We start from the raw sequence: 14,097 nt of genomic DNA, 5'->3' as shown, positions 1-14,097 counted from the left end.
CTAGTTCTGTGAAGAATGCTGGTGGTATTTTGATAAGGATTGCATTACATGTGTAGATTGCTTTGGGCAGTATAGACATTTTAACAATATTTGTTCTTCCTATCCATGAGCATGGAATGTCTTTCCATTTCTTTGTATCAACTTCAATTTCTTTCATCATTGTTTTATAATTTTCAGAGTATAGGCCTTTCACCTCTTTGGTTAAGTTTATTCCTACATATCTTATTATTTTGGGTGCAATTGTAAATGGGATCGTTTTCTTGATTTCTCTTCTGCTTTGTCATTATTAGTGTATAGAAATGCAACAGAGTTCCATTTATTAATTTTGTATCCTGTGACTTCATTGAATTCATTTGTCAGTTCTAGTATTTTTTTTTTTTTTTGGTGGAGTCTTTAGCATTTTTTTATATAATATCATATCATCTGCAAATTTTGAAAGTTTTACTTCTTCCTCACCAATCTGGATGCCTTTTATTTCTTTCTCTTGTCTGATTGCTGTGGCCAGGACTTCCAGTACTATGTTGGATAAAAGTGGTGAAAGTGGACATCCTTTTCTTGTCCCTGATCTTAGGAGAAAAGCTCTCAGTTTTTCCCCATTGAATAAGATCTTAGGTGTGGATTTTTCTTATAAGGCCTTTATTACATTGAGGTATATTCCCTATAAACCTACTATGTTGAGAGTTTGTGTCATAAATGGATGTTGTACTTTATCAAATGCTTTTTCTGCACCTATTGAAATGATCATATGTTTTTTATCCTTTCTCTTATTTTTCTTTATGATTTTATTTTTAAGTAATCTCTACATCCAGTCTGGGGCCCGACAACCCCAAGATCAAGAGTCACATGCTCTATCAACTGAGCCAGGCCAGGCACCCCTATCCTTGCTCTTATTGATGCGATGTATCACATTGATTGATTTGTGAATATTGAACTACCCTTCCATCCCAGGAATAAATCCCACTTGATTGTAGTGAATGATTTTTTTTAATATATTGTTGGATACAGTTTGCTAGTATTTTGTTCAGGATTTCTGCATCTGTTTTCATCAGAGATACTGGCCTGTAGTTCTCCTTTTTTGTGGTGTCTTTATCTGATTTTAGTATCAGGGTAATGCTCACCTCACAGAATGAATTTAGAAGTTTTCCTTCCTCTTCTATTTTTTGGAAAAGTTTGAGAAGAGTAGGTATTAACTTTTCTTTAGATGTTTGAAAGAATTCCCCTGTGAAGTTGTCTGGTCCTGGACTTTTGTTTGTTGGGAGGTTTTTTATTACTGATTCAATTTCATTCCCGGTAGTCAGTCTGTTTAAATTTTCTATTTCTTCCTGCTTCAGTTTTGGTAGGTTATATGTTTCTAGGAGTTTATCCATTTCTTTTTGTTTGTGTAATTTTTTGGCATATAATTTGTCATAATATTCTCTTATAATCATTTGTATCTCTGTGGTATTGTTATTATTTCTCATCTTTCATTTGTGATTTTGTTTATTTAAGTCCTCTCTCTTCCTTTGAGGCTGGCAGAGGTTTATCAATTTTATTGATCTTTTCAAAGAACCAGCTTGTGGTTTCAATGATATGTTCTATTGTCCTTTTGGTTTCTATATCATTCATTTCTGCTCTAATCTTTATTATTTCCTTCCTTCCAGTTTTGGGTTTTGTTTGTTGTTCTTTCTCTAGATCCTCTGGCATAAGGTTAGATTGTTTGTTTGAGATTTTTCTTTCTTCTTGGGGTAGGCCTATATTGCTGTAAACTTCCTTCTTAGAACTGCTTTTCCTGCATTCCAAAGATTTTGGAACATTGTGTTTTCATTTTCATTTCTCTCCATGTAATTTTTTATTTCTTCTTTGATTTCTTAGCTGACCCATTTATTATTTAATAGCAAGTTACTTAGCCTTCGTTTGTGCTCTTTCTAGATTTTTTCTTATGGTTGATTTCTAGTTTCATAGCATTGTGGTCAGAAATGCATGGTATGACTTGGATATTTTTGAATGTGTTGAAATTTATTTGTGACCTAATATGTGATCTGTTCTGGAAAATGTTCCCTGTGTACTTCGAAAGAATTTGTATTCTGTTGTTTTCCAATGGAATGTTCTGAATATATGTGTTATATCCATCTGGTCTACTGTGCCATTCAAAGCCACTGTTTCCTTGTTGATTTTCGCTTTGGGTGACCTGTCCATTGATGTAAGTGAGGCGTTAAAGTCCCCAACTTTTATTATATTACTATCAATTGGTTCCTTTATGTTTGTTATTAACTGTTTTATGTATTTGGGTGCTCCCATGTTGGGTGCATAAATATTACAATTGTCATAACTTCTTGTTGGACTGTCCCCTTAATATGCATGTCCTTCTTTGTCTCTTATTACAGTCTTTGTTTTATTTTTTTAATAAAGATTTTATTTATTTATTTGACAGAGACAGCCAGCGAGAGAGGGAACACAAGCAGGGGGAGTGGGAGAGGAAGAAGCAGGCTCCTAGTGGAAGAGCCTGATGTGGGGCTCGATCCCAGAACGCTGGGATCACGCCCTGAGCCGAAAGCAGACGCTTAACGACTGCGCCACCCAGGCACCCCACAGTCTTTGTTTTAAAGTCTGTTTTGTCCCTTATAGGTATTACTACCCCAGCTTTCTTTTAATATCCATTTGCATGATAAATGTTTCTCTGTCCCCTCATTTTCAATGTGCATGTGTCTTTAGGTCTGAAATGAGTCCCTTGTAGGCAGTGTGCAGATGAGTTTTGTTTTTTATCCTTTCTGTCATCCTGTGTCTTTTGATTGGAGCGTTTAGTCCATTTACACTCAAGGTAATTATTGATAGATATGTATTTATTGCCATTTTGGTACTTGCTTTGTGATTGTTTTTATAGTTCTTCTCTGATCCTTTCTTCTCTTGCTCTCTTTCACAGTTTGCTGGCTTTCTTTAGTGATTATACTTGGGTTCCTTTCTCTTTATTCTTTGTGTGTCTGTGTTTGGTTTTTGATTTGTCATTACCATTAAGTTCTTATATAACATCTCCTGCATATAGCAGTCTATATTAAGTTGATGGTTGCTTAAGTTTGAACCCAGTCTTTTCTCTTTTCCCTCCCCCATGTTTTAGGTATATGATATCATATTTTACATTCTTTTGTTTTGTGAATCTTTTGACTGATTTTTATAGATATATTTATTTTTACTACTTTTATATTTCCTACCTTTCTTACTCTTACTTATGGCCTTTCCTTTCCAATCAAAGATTCCCCTTTAACATTTCTTTTAGGGCTGGTTTAGTGGTCATGAACTCCTTTAGCTTTTGTTGTCTGAGAAAGTCTTTATCTCTCCTTCTGTTCTAAATGATAGCCTTGCTAGATAGTGTATTCTTGGCTGCAGATTTTTTCCTTTTGATACTTTGAATGTATCATACCACTTTCTTCTGGCTTACAGTTTCTGCTGAAAAATCACTTAGAGCTTTATGGAGTTTCCCTTGTATGTAACGGTCTTCTTTTCTCTTGTTGCTTGCAAAATTCTCTTTTCATCACTACTTTTTTACATTTTAATTACTATGTGCCTTGGTGTGGGCCTCTTGGGTTGATTTTGTTGGGGGAATCTCTCGGCCTCCTGGATCTAGATATCTGTTTACTTCCCCAGATTAGGAAAGTTTTCAGCTATTATTTCTTCAAAAAAATTTTCTGCCCCCTTGTCTCTCTCTTCTTCTCCTGGGATCCCTATACTGCGAATGCTGTTACACTTGATGGAGTCACTGAGTTCCCTAAGTTTGTTCTCGTTTTCCATATTTTTTTTCCACCTGCTCAGCTTGCTTACTTTCCATTACTCTGTCTTCCAGATTGTTAATTCATTCCTCTGCTTTTTCTAGCCTGCAATTTATTCCATCTAGTATATTTTTAATTTTATTTATTGTGCTCTTCATCTCTGATTGATTTTTTTTTTATCTCTTTGTTAAGGGTCTCCCTGATGTTCTCCACTCTTTTCTGAAGTACAGTGAGTATCTTTATGATCATTACTTAAATTCTCTATTAGGCATATAACTTATATCCATTTAGCTTAGGTCTCTTGCTGTGGTTTTGTCCTCTTCTTTCATTTGGGACATAGTCCTCTCTTTCATTTTGTCTAATGCTCTGTGTCTGTTTCTGTGTGTTAAGGAAGTCAGCTATGTCTCCTGCTCTTGAAAGTAATGGCCTTATGAAGAAGAGGTCCCATAGTGCCATGCAGTGCAGTGTCCTCTGTTTACCAGAACCTGGTGCTTCAAGGGGTGTCTCCTGTGTGTATTGCATGCATCCCGCTATTGTGTCCTGGTCACATTTTCCTTCAGTCCAGTTGTCTACAGAGGCTCTCTTTGCCTGTTTTGCACAGTGTTTGGTCCACAGGCAAGGTGTGCAATTTTAACAAGGTGCGCCTAGGACGTGCAAGGCCTTCTACCACCATCAGGACTGGGGCCCTGCAAAACACACAGGTTGGGAGGTGGGTTGGGAAATGCAGTGTTGGCACAGCCTTCTCAGGGAGGGGATTTGGCAATGCTGGGACTGAGGCAGACTTGACTGGAAAGGGTGGATCTACCAAAGCACAGGCAGGTGGGGTTTGGTGTAAACAACTGAGGTAGTAAATAGTCAGTGTGTGCTGGTTCCAGCAGGTGGCCGCATGGTGCCTGCCAGCTCCTTTGTTCCTGGAGAAGTCCCTCAGTGATCCCTGCCCCTCTAGGACACACTCAGGAATGAGTAATTACTCTCCGTCTCATATGCCCCAAGCCTTTTTTAAACTGCTGCTTCTATGCTGTATTTCCGCTAGCTGTTTGTCTTGTTGTCTCTTTAAGGGCAGGGACTCAGCTTCCTATCACCCTCTGGGCTCTCCCAGAACCGAGCCCATTGATTTTTTAAATTCCGTGCTTTAAGTCCCACTGGTTGTAAAAACTCAGGAAATTTCGCCCCTCTCACTTTCAAAGCCAAATGTTCTAGGGATTCACCTTCCTCATGCAGGCTTCCCAGTGTGATGGTAGTTTGTTTCTTCCCCTCTCCTAGCCTGCAGCTCCCTTCCCTCCACCCCCCAGCAGTCAGCAGCAGTAGTTTGACTCCCTACCACCTCTCTGCCCTTCCTACCCTCTTCAATATGGCCTCTTCTCTACCTTCAGTTGTGGAGTTTGTTCTGCCAGTCTGCGGGTGGTTTTCTGGGTTATTTACACTGATGTTGAGTATTATCTAGTTGTATCCATGGGAAAAGGTGAGCTTAGGGTCCTCTTCCTCCACCCTCTTTCCAGCCTTTCCTCTGGTCTGGCTTCTTTCAAGATTTTTTTCTTTTATCTTTGATTTCCTAAAGTTTGAATATGATTTTTTTACTATAGTTTTTCATTTGTTTGTTTTTTACATTACTCCTGTTTGATATTCTCAGAGCCTCTTGGACCTATGGACTATTGTGTGACATTAATTTGGAGGAATTCTCAGTCACAGTTGCCTCAAATATTGCTTTTGTTCTTTTCTCTCTTCTACTGCTATTCCCATTACATGTATGTTACACCTTTTGTAGTTATTCCATAGTTTTTGGATAATCTGTCCTTTTTATATTCCAGTCTGTTTTCTCTTTGCTTTTCCATTTTAGAAATTTCTCTTGTCATATTATCAAGATCAGAGAGTTTATCTTCAGCTATGTCCAGTCTACTAATAAACCCACCAGAAATATTCATTTATGTTACAGTGTTTTTTATCCCGAGCATTTCTTTTTGATTCATTCTTAGAATGTCCGTCTCTCTGTTTATATTTTATATTATCTGTCTCTTCCTGCATTGTCTACGTTTTCCATTAAAGCCCTTAACATATAATTTTAAAATATGCTGGTCTGAAAACTTCAGTATTCATGCCATAGATTACTTGTTCAGTCTCTTCAGACTGTGTTTTTTGTCTTCTAGCATGCCTTGTAATTTTTTGTTGAAAAGTAGACTTGATGTACTAGATAAAAGGAACTGTGGTACCTAGGCCTTCAGTAGTGTAGTGGTGAGGGTAGGGGGAAAAGCATTCTAGTCTTATAATTAGGTCTCAGTCTTTTGGTGCATCTGTGCCTCTGGACTGTAACCTCTGGTGCTTTTCAGGTATTTTCTCCCTTTAGGTGAGACAGGATGGCTGGAGGGAGCTGGAGTTGTATGTTTCCCTTAGCCCGTGTGGAAAGCTAGAAGGGCTAGAATTGATATTTCCCTAGCATTCCTAAAAAATGGGGTAAGGATATGGGGAATTTGGAACTCTCATATATTGTTAGGAGGAATGTAAAATGGTGCAGATGCTTTGGAAGACACTTTGGCAGCTCCTCAAAATGTTGATTATGGAGTTACCATATGATCCAGTAATTCCATTCCTAGGTATATGCCCAGGAGAATTGAAAACATGTTCACAAGAAAACTTGTACACAGATGTTCATAAACAGCATTATTCATAGTGATGAAAAGGTAGAACCAACCTAGTCTATCAGCTGATAAATGGATAAGCAAAATGTGGTGTCGTCATACAATGGAATGTTATTCATCCATAGAAAGGTATAAAATGCTGATGCATGCTACAGTGTGATGAAGCTGTGTAATAAAGATAAAGACCTTTAGGCCAAACAAAAGAAGTCAGACACAAAAGTCCACATCCTGTGTGATTCAGTACAGGTATAGCCATAAAGACAGAAAGGAGATTAGTGGTTGTTACCCAGACGTAGGAGAAGGGGAGAATGAGGAGTAACTGCTAATGGGTACCAAGTTCCTTTTTGGGGTGATGAAAATATTCTAAAATCAATTATGGTGTTAGTTGTATGGTGTAGCCTTATAAATACATAAAAACCACTGAATTGTATACTTCAAGGGGTGAATTTTATGGTATATGAATTATGTTTAAAAAAGTAAAGCAACTTAGGGTGGCCTTTGATGTGAGTCAGGGATGGGGAGTGTGAAGAGAGGATGGTGAATGGGAGGATTTGGGTGACTTAGGTTTGAATTGGTTGGGAAAGTTTGACAGAGCTGATACGGCAGTTTGGGAAGATCCTAAGAAAATGTGGAATGATTGCTGAGAACGTTGAGGGCCTAGTTGTGGTTGGATAAATTTATAGGAGCACCCTTTATTTTGTGATTTTTCTCCAACACCATCTTGAGCTAAAACTCAGAACTGATCTACATCTGAGGTGTAGAAGGGGTAACAAGGCAAAGGATTTGAGAGTGTTGACAAAAGAATATTTGAAATGTGGCCATGGAATCTAACATGGACAGAGAAGGGAAAATCAAGTGTCAGTGAATAGAGGTTTGTGTGGTTAGAGGTCAGTTGTAGTAGAAGTAATTGAGAGAGCTGAAATGATAGGGAATAGTGGTCAGAAATACTTGAATTTGAGGTTGGTTGGACAAACGACATGATTTTTAGAAGAACTGGGAGTTTTACATAAGGCTTTTAGTGTGGAAAATGAGGGCAGAATCCCTTCTCTAAACTTTGAGGTGTGTGATGAGGAGGGAATATGGTTCCTCTCCATGAAAGAACTTAATGAAGTGGGATTAACATACGAAAGTAAGGAAAGGGCACTTGAAAAGAGTCAACCGCAGAAAACCTAAGTACAAATTAAGCTTCCAGCACTGTCCAACACATTTGGAATAATGCAGTCTCATCGTTGAGATCATCCGTCTTGTTGGGAAGGGTTATTAGGAAAATCTTAGTTGAGGAACATTTCTTAAACTCCACGTATATTGACCAAAGCAGTGTTCTGAATATGAGTTGGCTCCCCATATTTACTACAGGGAGAAAATGTGTTGATTGGCCAGTAAGTATCTAGTGTGCTTAATATAATTGTCATTACAATTTTTATAATTGTCATTAAAATATCTTAAATTGGCACCATGTTTTATACATCTTTTTTTTTTTCAGTGAGTGGCTTGCATTAGAGGGTATTGTTGGATTTTCAAAGCTCAGTCTGGACCCTCATTCAAAGTGTAAGCCCCAAGGTAATATCGTTTTTTTGAGGCCTCCAGGTAGAAGCCTTCACTGGGAGGTCCCTTCTGCAAGGAAACATCTGTGTGTTATGCTTACTTACGTAAACTGCAGTGGAGAACCAGATTTGTATATTGCTTTGTCTTTGTTCATATTTCTCTTCTTTCCCCTTCCAGAGCAGCATTCATTACATTTCTTAAGTGCTTCACATAGAATTGCAAAGTTCAGTGTGACCTCTGTACTGGGACATTATCAGACACAGATGCTACACTGAAAGGCTTTTTGGCAATCAGTGGCTTAGTAGCCGTGATTCAGTTTGAATCACCCACTCACGGACCATATGAGAGCAGATTCTTGCAGGATCCCAGCCATGTTCTTGGGAATCGTTTTCTTTTCCAACTTACTGGACTAGTTTAGAGACCTTTGGGTTTCACTGGACTTTTTCCTCATTTCCTTCTTTTGTTGATCTTGGCCCCTTAACCTTCCACCCACTTTATTACTCATTTCTTAGGGACCTGACTACTTTAGTAACACTAAGAGAAAATATATCTGAAGCCATATGGGTTGAGTAAAACCAACTCAAGAAAAGAAAGAAAAAAACCAAGAAATTTGTGTTCTCTCAACTGCCTTTGTTTCTGTCATCTGTTTATCTGTTGCTAAGGTTATGTTGTCCAGCTACCTCTCAAGATCTCAACAATGACTGAAGATAACTGGGCAGCACCCTAAGAGGGTCATGTTGGCATAGTGAATGACAAGACACTTCATTCACCCCCTGCCAGATAATATATTGCCTTTGAGGTATGAGGGATGCCAGGAGCTTCAGATGCTGAATCTTAAAGTTCTTGAAAGGCCATTTACATTTAGGGAGACGTTTAGAAAGAAGCCAGCTAGCAGTCCTTTCTTATAAAGTTTGGGAATAAATATCTGGCTATTTGAATGTTTGCTCGTGGTTTACAGTTAGGCTGTATGGTAGCTAATTCATTAGTGGGTTTTTTGGTAAGATGAATATCAGGGTAAGGTGATGCTAGCAGCCCTTAAAGCCCAGGCTCTAATCTGGTCTGTGCATAATGTGAATTCAAATTAAATTAAAACGTAGTACACTTACATCAGGATTATTCTAGAAAACATCTAGAATGGAATTTTGCAGTATTTGTTAGAGCCTCTTGTAAACCCCCCCCCCATCTTGAAGGAATTGAGAAGGGTTGGCAGGCATCACTGCACATGGAATAAACTCCTGATTGAGTCTAAAGTTCCTCTCTCTGCTTTCCATGCTCTACCCACCACAGTGGGTAAGAGACACACAGATGCATTTTTCACATTAAGCTGTGTATGAACCTTGGTCTGCTAACTAACAAATTTAGAAGGAAAAACAAGAAAATAAGTGAGAATAAGAAGTAAGCCATCAGTGTTACCATTTTGGAAGTAAATGACTCTACTGAACATTTAGAATTTGGTGTCGGTGTCATCTGTGTCTTCTTGGTGTTTCCTCCTCCGCGGGATGAATCCTAGCTCTGCCTGGGCTGCTGTGCCTTCCCCTTAATTGCGGTTTCACTCCGTCTCCTTAGCACCAGCCCCTGAAATAACTGCTGAGGGAGCTCCGAAGTGAATTCTCATAATTTGCTTCTCAGTTCTCCCCGTTTGATTGAGGCACTCTTTTGCTTGAGTGGTTTGCAGTCCCACTTAAGCGGCTACTGTTTGGGGTCACTATTGAATGTTTTGTTTGAATATCACTTTCATGATGAATGGGAGGCTGCCGCTTTTAGCTCTGTGGGGTGAAGCCCTTGGTGGTAAGCCTTGAAAGGGAAAAATCTTTCTTTGTAGTGATATGCTAAATGAAATTACTCTCTTTGTCACTCTGTCCTTTTATCCTTTCAGTCTGATAACCTCAAGTTCTTGTGATTTATTTGGTTTCCTTCAATTAAGCTCAGTTGTTTCCTGTACCCAGGTGCATGCTATTTCCGCTGGTCATCATGGGGATGCAGAGCATATTTCTGACCTGGAAGTGTGGTTGCTTTAACTCTGCACCACATTAGTATGCCTTCCAGCCTCCACTTCCTCTGCATTATTTCCTTTTGGAGGGCTCAGTTTGTTACCATTTAATCTAAGGATGATTCATCTGGGACTGAGACCCGGTAATGCTGTAATAACAATACCTTGCTTTATATAATAATACTCAAAGCACTTAGGATCTTAGTCTTTCTCTGTTTATGAAGCTCTTTCGGCTTAATCCTCACAATAACCCTGTGGGTCAAGTCAGCAATTCTGTCTGCGTCTAAGCTGGTAAAACTATCTCAAAGACATTGAATAACTTGTTCAGGGTCACAGTGCTTCTGAGTTACTCTGCTTAACAATTTTTACAGAAAATGAAGAATGCTTCTGAAGATATTCTGATTGAACAAAAAGGAATTTCCAAACTGTGTCTCATTTATTAAAATCTGTTTTTAGTCTGGTCAGTCAGTGAGACCAAAGTCAAGAACCCATTAACCAGAGTTTAAATTGACATGTCCAAGTCAAGAAAATAAATATTTAGGTCAGTTTCTGTTCTGCTGCCGATGTGATAAGTTAAGGAAGGCTGGCTTTTAAATTAATGGAACTTCAACTGGAAGTAATTAAGGCATTATCCTTATTTTCTTATCCTCTCATCCTTTTAGAGGGATGGAAACCTTGATGACTAGCTCCACCCTGCCACCCCTTTTTGCAGACGAAGATGGCTCCAAGGAGAGTAATGATCTGGCTACAACTGGGTAAGCAGCTGCTTTGGGGCACTGGGCCTCTTTGCCTAGGCTTCAAAACAAAGCTTCTGACAATGTGCGAGGTCCTAAAGAGACCATTTTATATCATAAAAATAGAAGGTATGCTTGTTATGCTTTGCAAAGAGAATGAGAGCCATTGTAAACTGCTTTGTAATCTGCATTCAGCTGTCATTTGCAGCGCTCTGGAACTAGGAAACATCATCGGTTCCTCCTGGTTAAGAGAATTACATAGTCACCATTAAGTAAATACCTGCTACAGGGCTAGCTCTGAAAATCAAGTTCATTTTCTGTTTGAATTGCCACAGATATTGAAATAATTTTTCCGCCAAAGGTCAGATTGTTTTTTTAGATCAGATTTTCTAATATGGCTCTTATTCAAGATGCCTGCGAGCTCTGACTGACTTCTGTTCCCTTTTTTCCCCCATCTCCTTTCTTTGGTATTTTTGGACAGATATGTAAAGGAATATAAAAAAGGGCTAATAGCAGTAGTCCCTTCTCCCTTGAAAATCTATGTTCCACTTGAATTTTTATCTTTTCTATTTAGAAGTTATTTGCCATGGGAGAAATGTATTCACTAATAGGCTGAAGTGCCGGCTAATCTCTACGATGAATTATTTTAATATTCTGTAGAGCTCTTTAAAAATAGACTACACTTTGTAATTCTTTTTCCTTCCCTCACATTTATTTCTTTGCTCATTAATATCTGCCTTCTGACCTTACTAGTCAGATAAAACTGCTCTCCAAGACTTTTCTAAGAGCTGCCTAGTTGCTAGGTAGCTAGCGTGCACTTCTCTGGGGAAGATTATTCGAGGCAGAGGGAGGAGTCAGTGCAAAACTCCCTGAGTTAAAGAGTGTTTCTACCTTTTAGAAACAGCCAGAAGGCCGGTGTGGCTGGAGCAGAATATCCCAGAGGAAGGGTAATAGAGGGCTACATCAGCATTTTCTGAGTCTGAAAGTCTGAGTGAGGGCCAGAGATTTTACACTCTCGTAAGTTCCCAGGAGATGTCAGTGCTGCTGGTGTGAGGCCCATACTTTGAGTAGCAAGGGACTAGATGGTGTAGGATTTTATAAGTCAGAGTAAGCATTTTAACTGGCACTCCAAGTGAGGTGGGAAAGCATTGGAGGATTTTGAGTAGAATGATATGATCCAACTTATTTTTTAATGGGATCCATGTGACTGTTATATTGAAAATAGAGTGAAGGGAATGGGCTGAAGCAAGGAAATGAGTTAAGCTCCTGAAATAATTCAAGTAAGAGATGATGACTTAAAGAGCATCACTAGTGACTTTGACGAGTCTTTTTGGTGGAGCGAGGCCTTTGGTGGAGAGGGTTGCAAAGATCGTGGGAATGGGGCTTGGTGACAAGTATAGAATTCTACATATATTTTGAAGATAAATCCAGTAAGATTTGCCTGAAAAACCAGATGAGATGTGAGAGGAGAGAAAAAAGCAGTCAAAGACAACTCCAAACTATTGGCCTAAGTGACCAAAGGGATGGAATTGCAATTAACTTAGATGGAAAAAAACTGAGCAGGAGCTCAGTTTGGGAGATTTTAAAGATTTATTTATTTAGTTTGAGAGAAAGAAAGAGCACGAGTGGGGGGAGGGGCAGAGGGAAAGAATCTCAAGCAAACACCCCACCGAGTGCCGAGTCTGGCACAGGGCTCGAACTCAGGACCCTGAGATCATGACCTGAGCCAAAATAGAGTCAGACACTTAACCAACTGAGCCACCCAGGTGTCCCAGTTTGGGGGATTTTAAATTTGAGATGTCAAATAGCTTGACATAGGGCTTTGAGGTTAGGGGAGTCTAGACTAGAAAAAGAAACATGGGAGTCATCGGCATATACCTCGTGTTTAAAACCGGGAGATTTGTTGAGATCACCAAGGAAATGAGCACTGTGTAGCTAGAAAAGAGAAGAGACCTAATGCCTGAGCTCTGGGCTGCTTTGGCATTTAGAAGCCAGGTAGAAGAGGAAGAGTCAACAAAGAAGACTAAAGGGAGTAGCTAAAAAGGTAGCAGAAAAACCAGAGGAGTGCGTGGTCCTGGAAACCAAGTAAAAAAACTATTTCAAAAAGGAGGAAGTGTCAAAAACTTCTGGAAGATCAGATAAGATGAAGGCTGAGAAATGACACTGGATTTAGTATTGGTGTCCTTGGCAAGGGTTGTAAGCACAAATCTCCTTTGGGTTAGGTTTAAGAAAGAATGAAAGAAGAGGGGCGCCTGGGTGGCACAGCGGTTGGGCGTCTGCCTTCGGCTCAGGGCGTGATCCCGGCATTATGGGATCAAGCCCCACATCAGGCTCCTCCGCTATGAGCCTGCTTCTTCCTCTCCCACTCCCCCTGCTTGTGTTCCCTCTCTCGCTGGCTGTCTCTCTCTCTGTCGAATAAATAAATAAAAAATCTAAAAAAAAAAAAAAAAAGGAAGAATGAAAGAAGAGAACTGAAGGCAATACATATAAACAATTCTTTTCAGAGCACAGATCTTCCTCAGTTACCATGGGGTTATATCCAGATAAACCCATCATAAATTGAAAATATCATTAGTCGGAAATGCACTTAATACACTTAACCTACCAAACACAGTAGCCCAGCCCAACCTACCTTAAACATGCTCGGAACACTTACAGTAGCCACAGTTGGGCGAAATCGTCTAACACAAAGCTTGTTGTATAATAAAGTGTTGAACATCTCATAACTTGTTGAATACTGTACTGAAAGTGAAAAAACGCTGGTTGTATGGGTATCAGTTATTTACCCTGGTGATCACAGGCTGACGGGGAGCTGAGGCTCACGGCCACTGCATAGCATCATGAGAGAGTGTCACACCACACATCGCTAAGCCTAGGAAAAGATCCAAATTCAAAAGTCCAAGTGTGGTGTCTACTGAATATATTTCACTTTCGCACCATCGTAAAATCGAAAAAATCATAAATCAAACAGTATTAAATTGGGGACTGCCTGTATAAATAATTCTGTAAAGGAAAGGAGAAAAATGTAGTGGGATCAAGAGAGTGCTTTTTGTTTCATTTTGTTTTGTTTTAAGATAAGAGTAAAAATGCCACATTTGTAGGCTGATTAGGCTGATCCAGTAGAAGGGAAGAATTGTAGTGCCAGAGAGGGCAGAATTGCTAAAAACCTATCTTTGAGTAGGCTAGATGCTGTGGGGTCCACAGCACAAATGGAAGGGTTGTTGGCTTTAACTAAGAGTGTGCCAATTCATCCGTAGCAACAAAAGAACCTTTTTTTTTCTTCAGTCTTCATCCAGCTTGCCACCTCCAAGGTATTTGACGCCTGTGACCACTCCCCTCTGGTTCCCATTCATTTCAGTCAGGGTTCATAGGATTGGTACGCTTTCCCAAACCTAGTTCTCATATTTTACTGAAATAAGAGTGTACAAGAATTAGCAACTTAAAAATTGATGGCA

General features: G+C 39.4%; 1 protein-coding gene across 22 annotated transcripts in view; it reads left to right on the top strand.

Annotated features, from left to right (window-relative positions):
* The window catches only part of HMG20A (high mobility group 20A), a 75,979-nt gene that overhangs the window by 40,263 nt on the left and 21,619 nt on the right, over positions 1–14,097 (top strand). For 14 of the 22 annotated variants that reach the window (XM_026478583.4, XM_057303670.1, XM_044392038.3 and 11 more), the window contains one exon: positions 10,571–10,663. In XM_026478583.4, the coding sequence (XP_026334368.1) occupies positions 10,575–10,663 (89 nt within the window). In that variant the 5' untranslated portion in view covers positions 10,571–10,574. Of the gene's footprint in view, positions 1–3,932; positions 3,970–7,856; positions 8,718–10,570; positions 10,664–14,097 lie in introns of those variants that run through there. The other 8 variants (XM_057303677.1, XM_044392034.3, XM_057303676.1 and 5 more) reach the window with 4 other exon arrangements.

This window comes from Ursus arctos, unplaced genomic scaffold, assembly GCF_023065955.2.
Source record: "Ursus arctos isolate Adak ecotype North America unplaced genomic scaffold, UrsArc2.0 scaffold_28, whole genome shotgun sequence".
NCBI classification, from domain to species: Eukaryota; Metazoa; Chordata; class Mammalia; order Carnivora; family Ursidae; genus Ursus; species Ursus arctos.
This window is presented reverse-complemented; position numbering and strand designations above follow the sequence as displayed.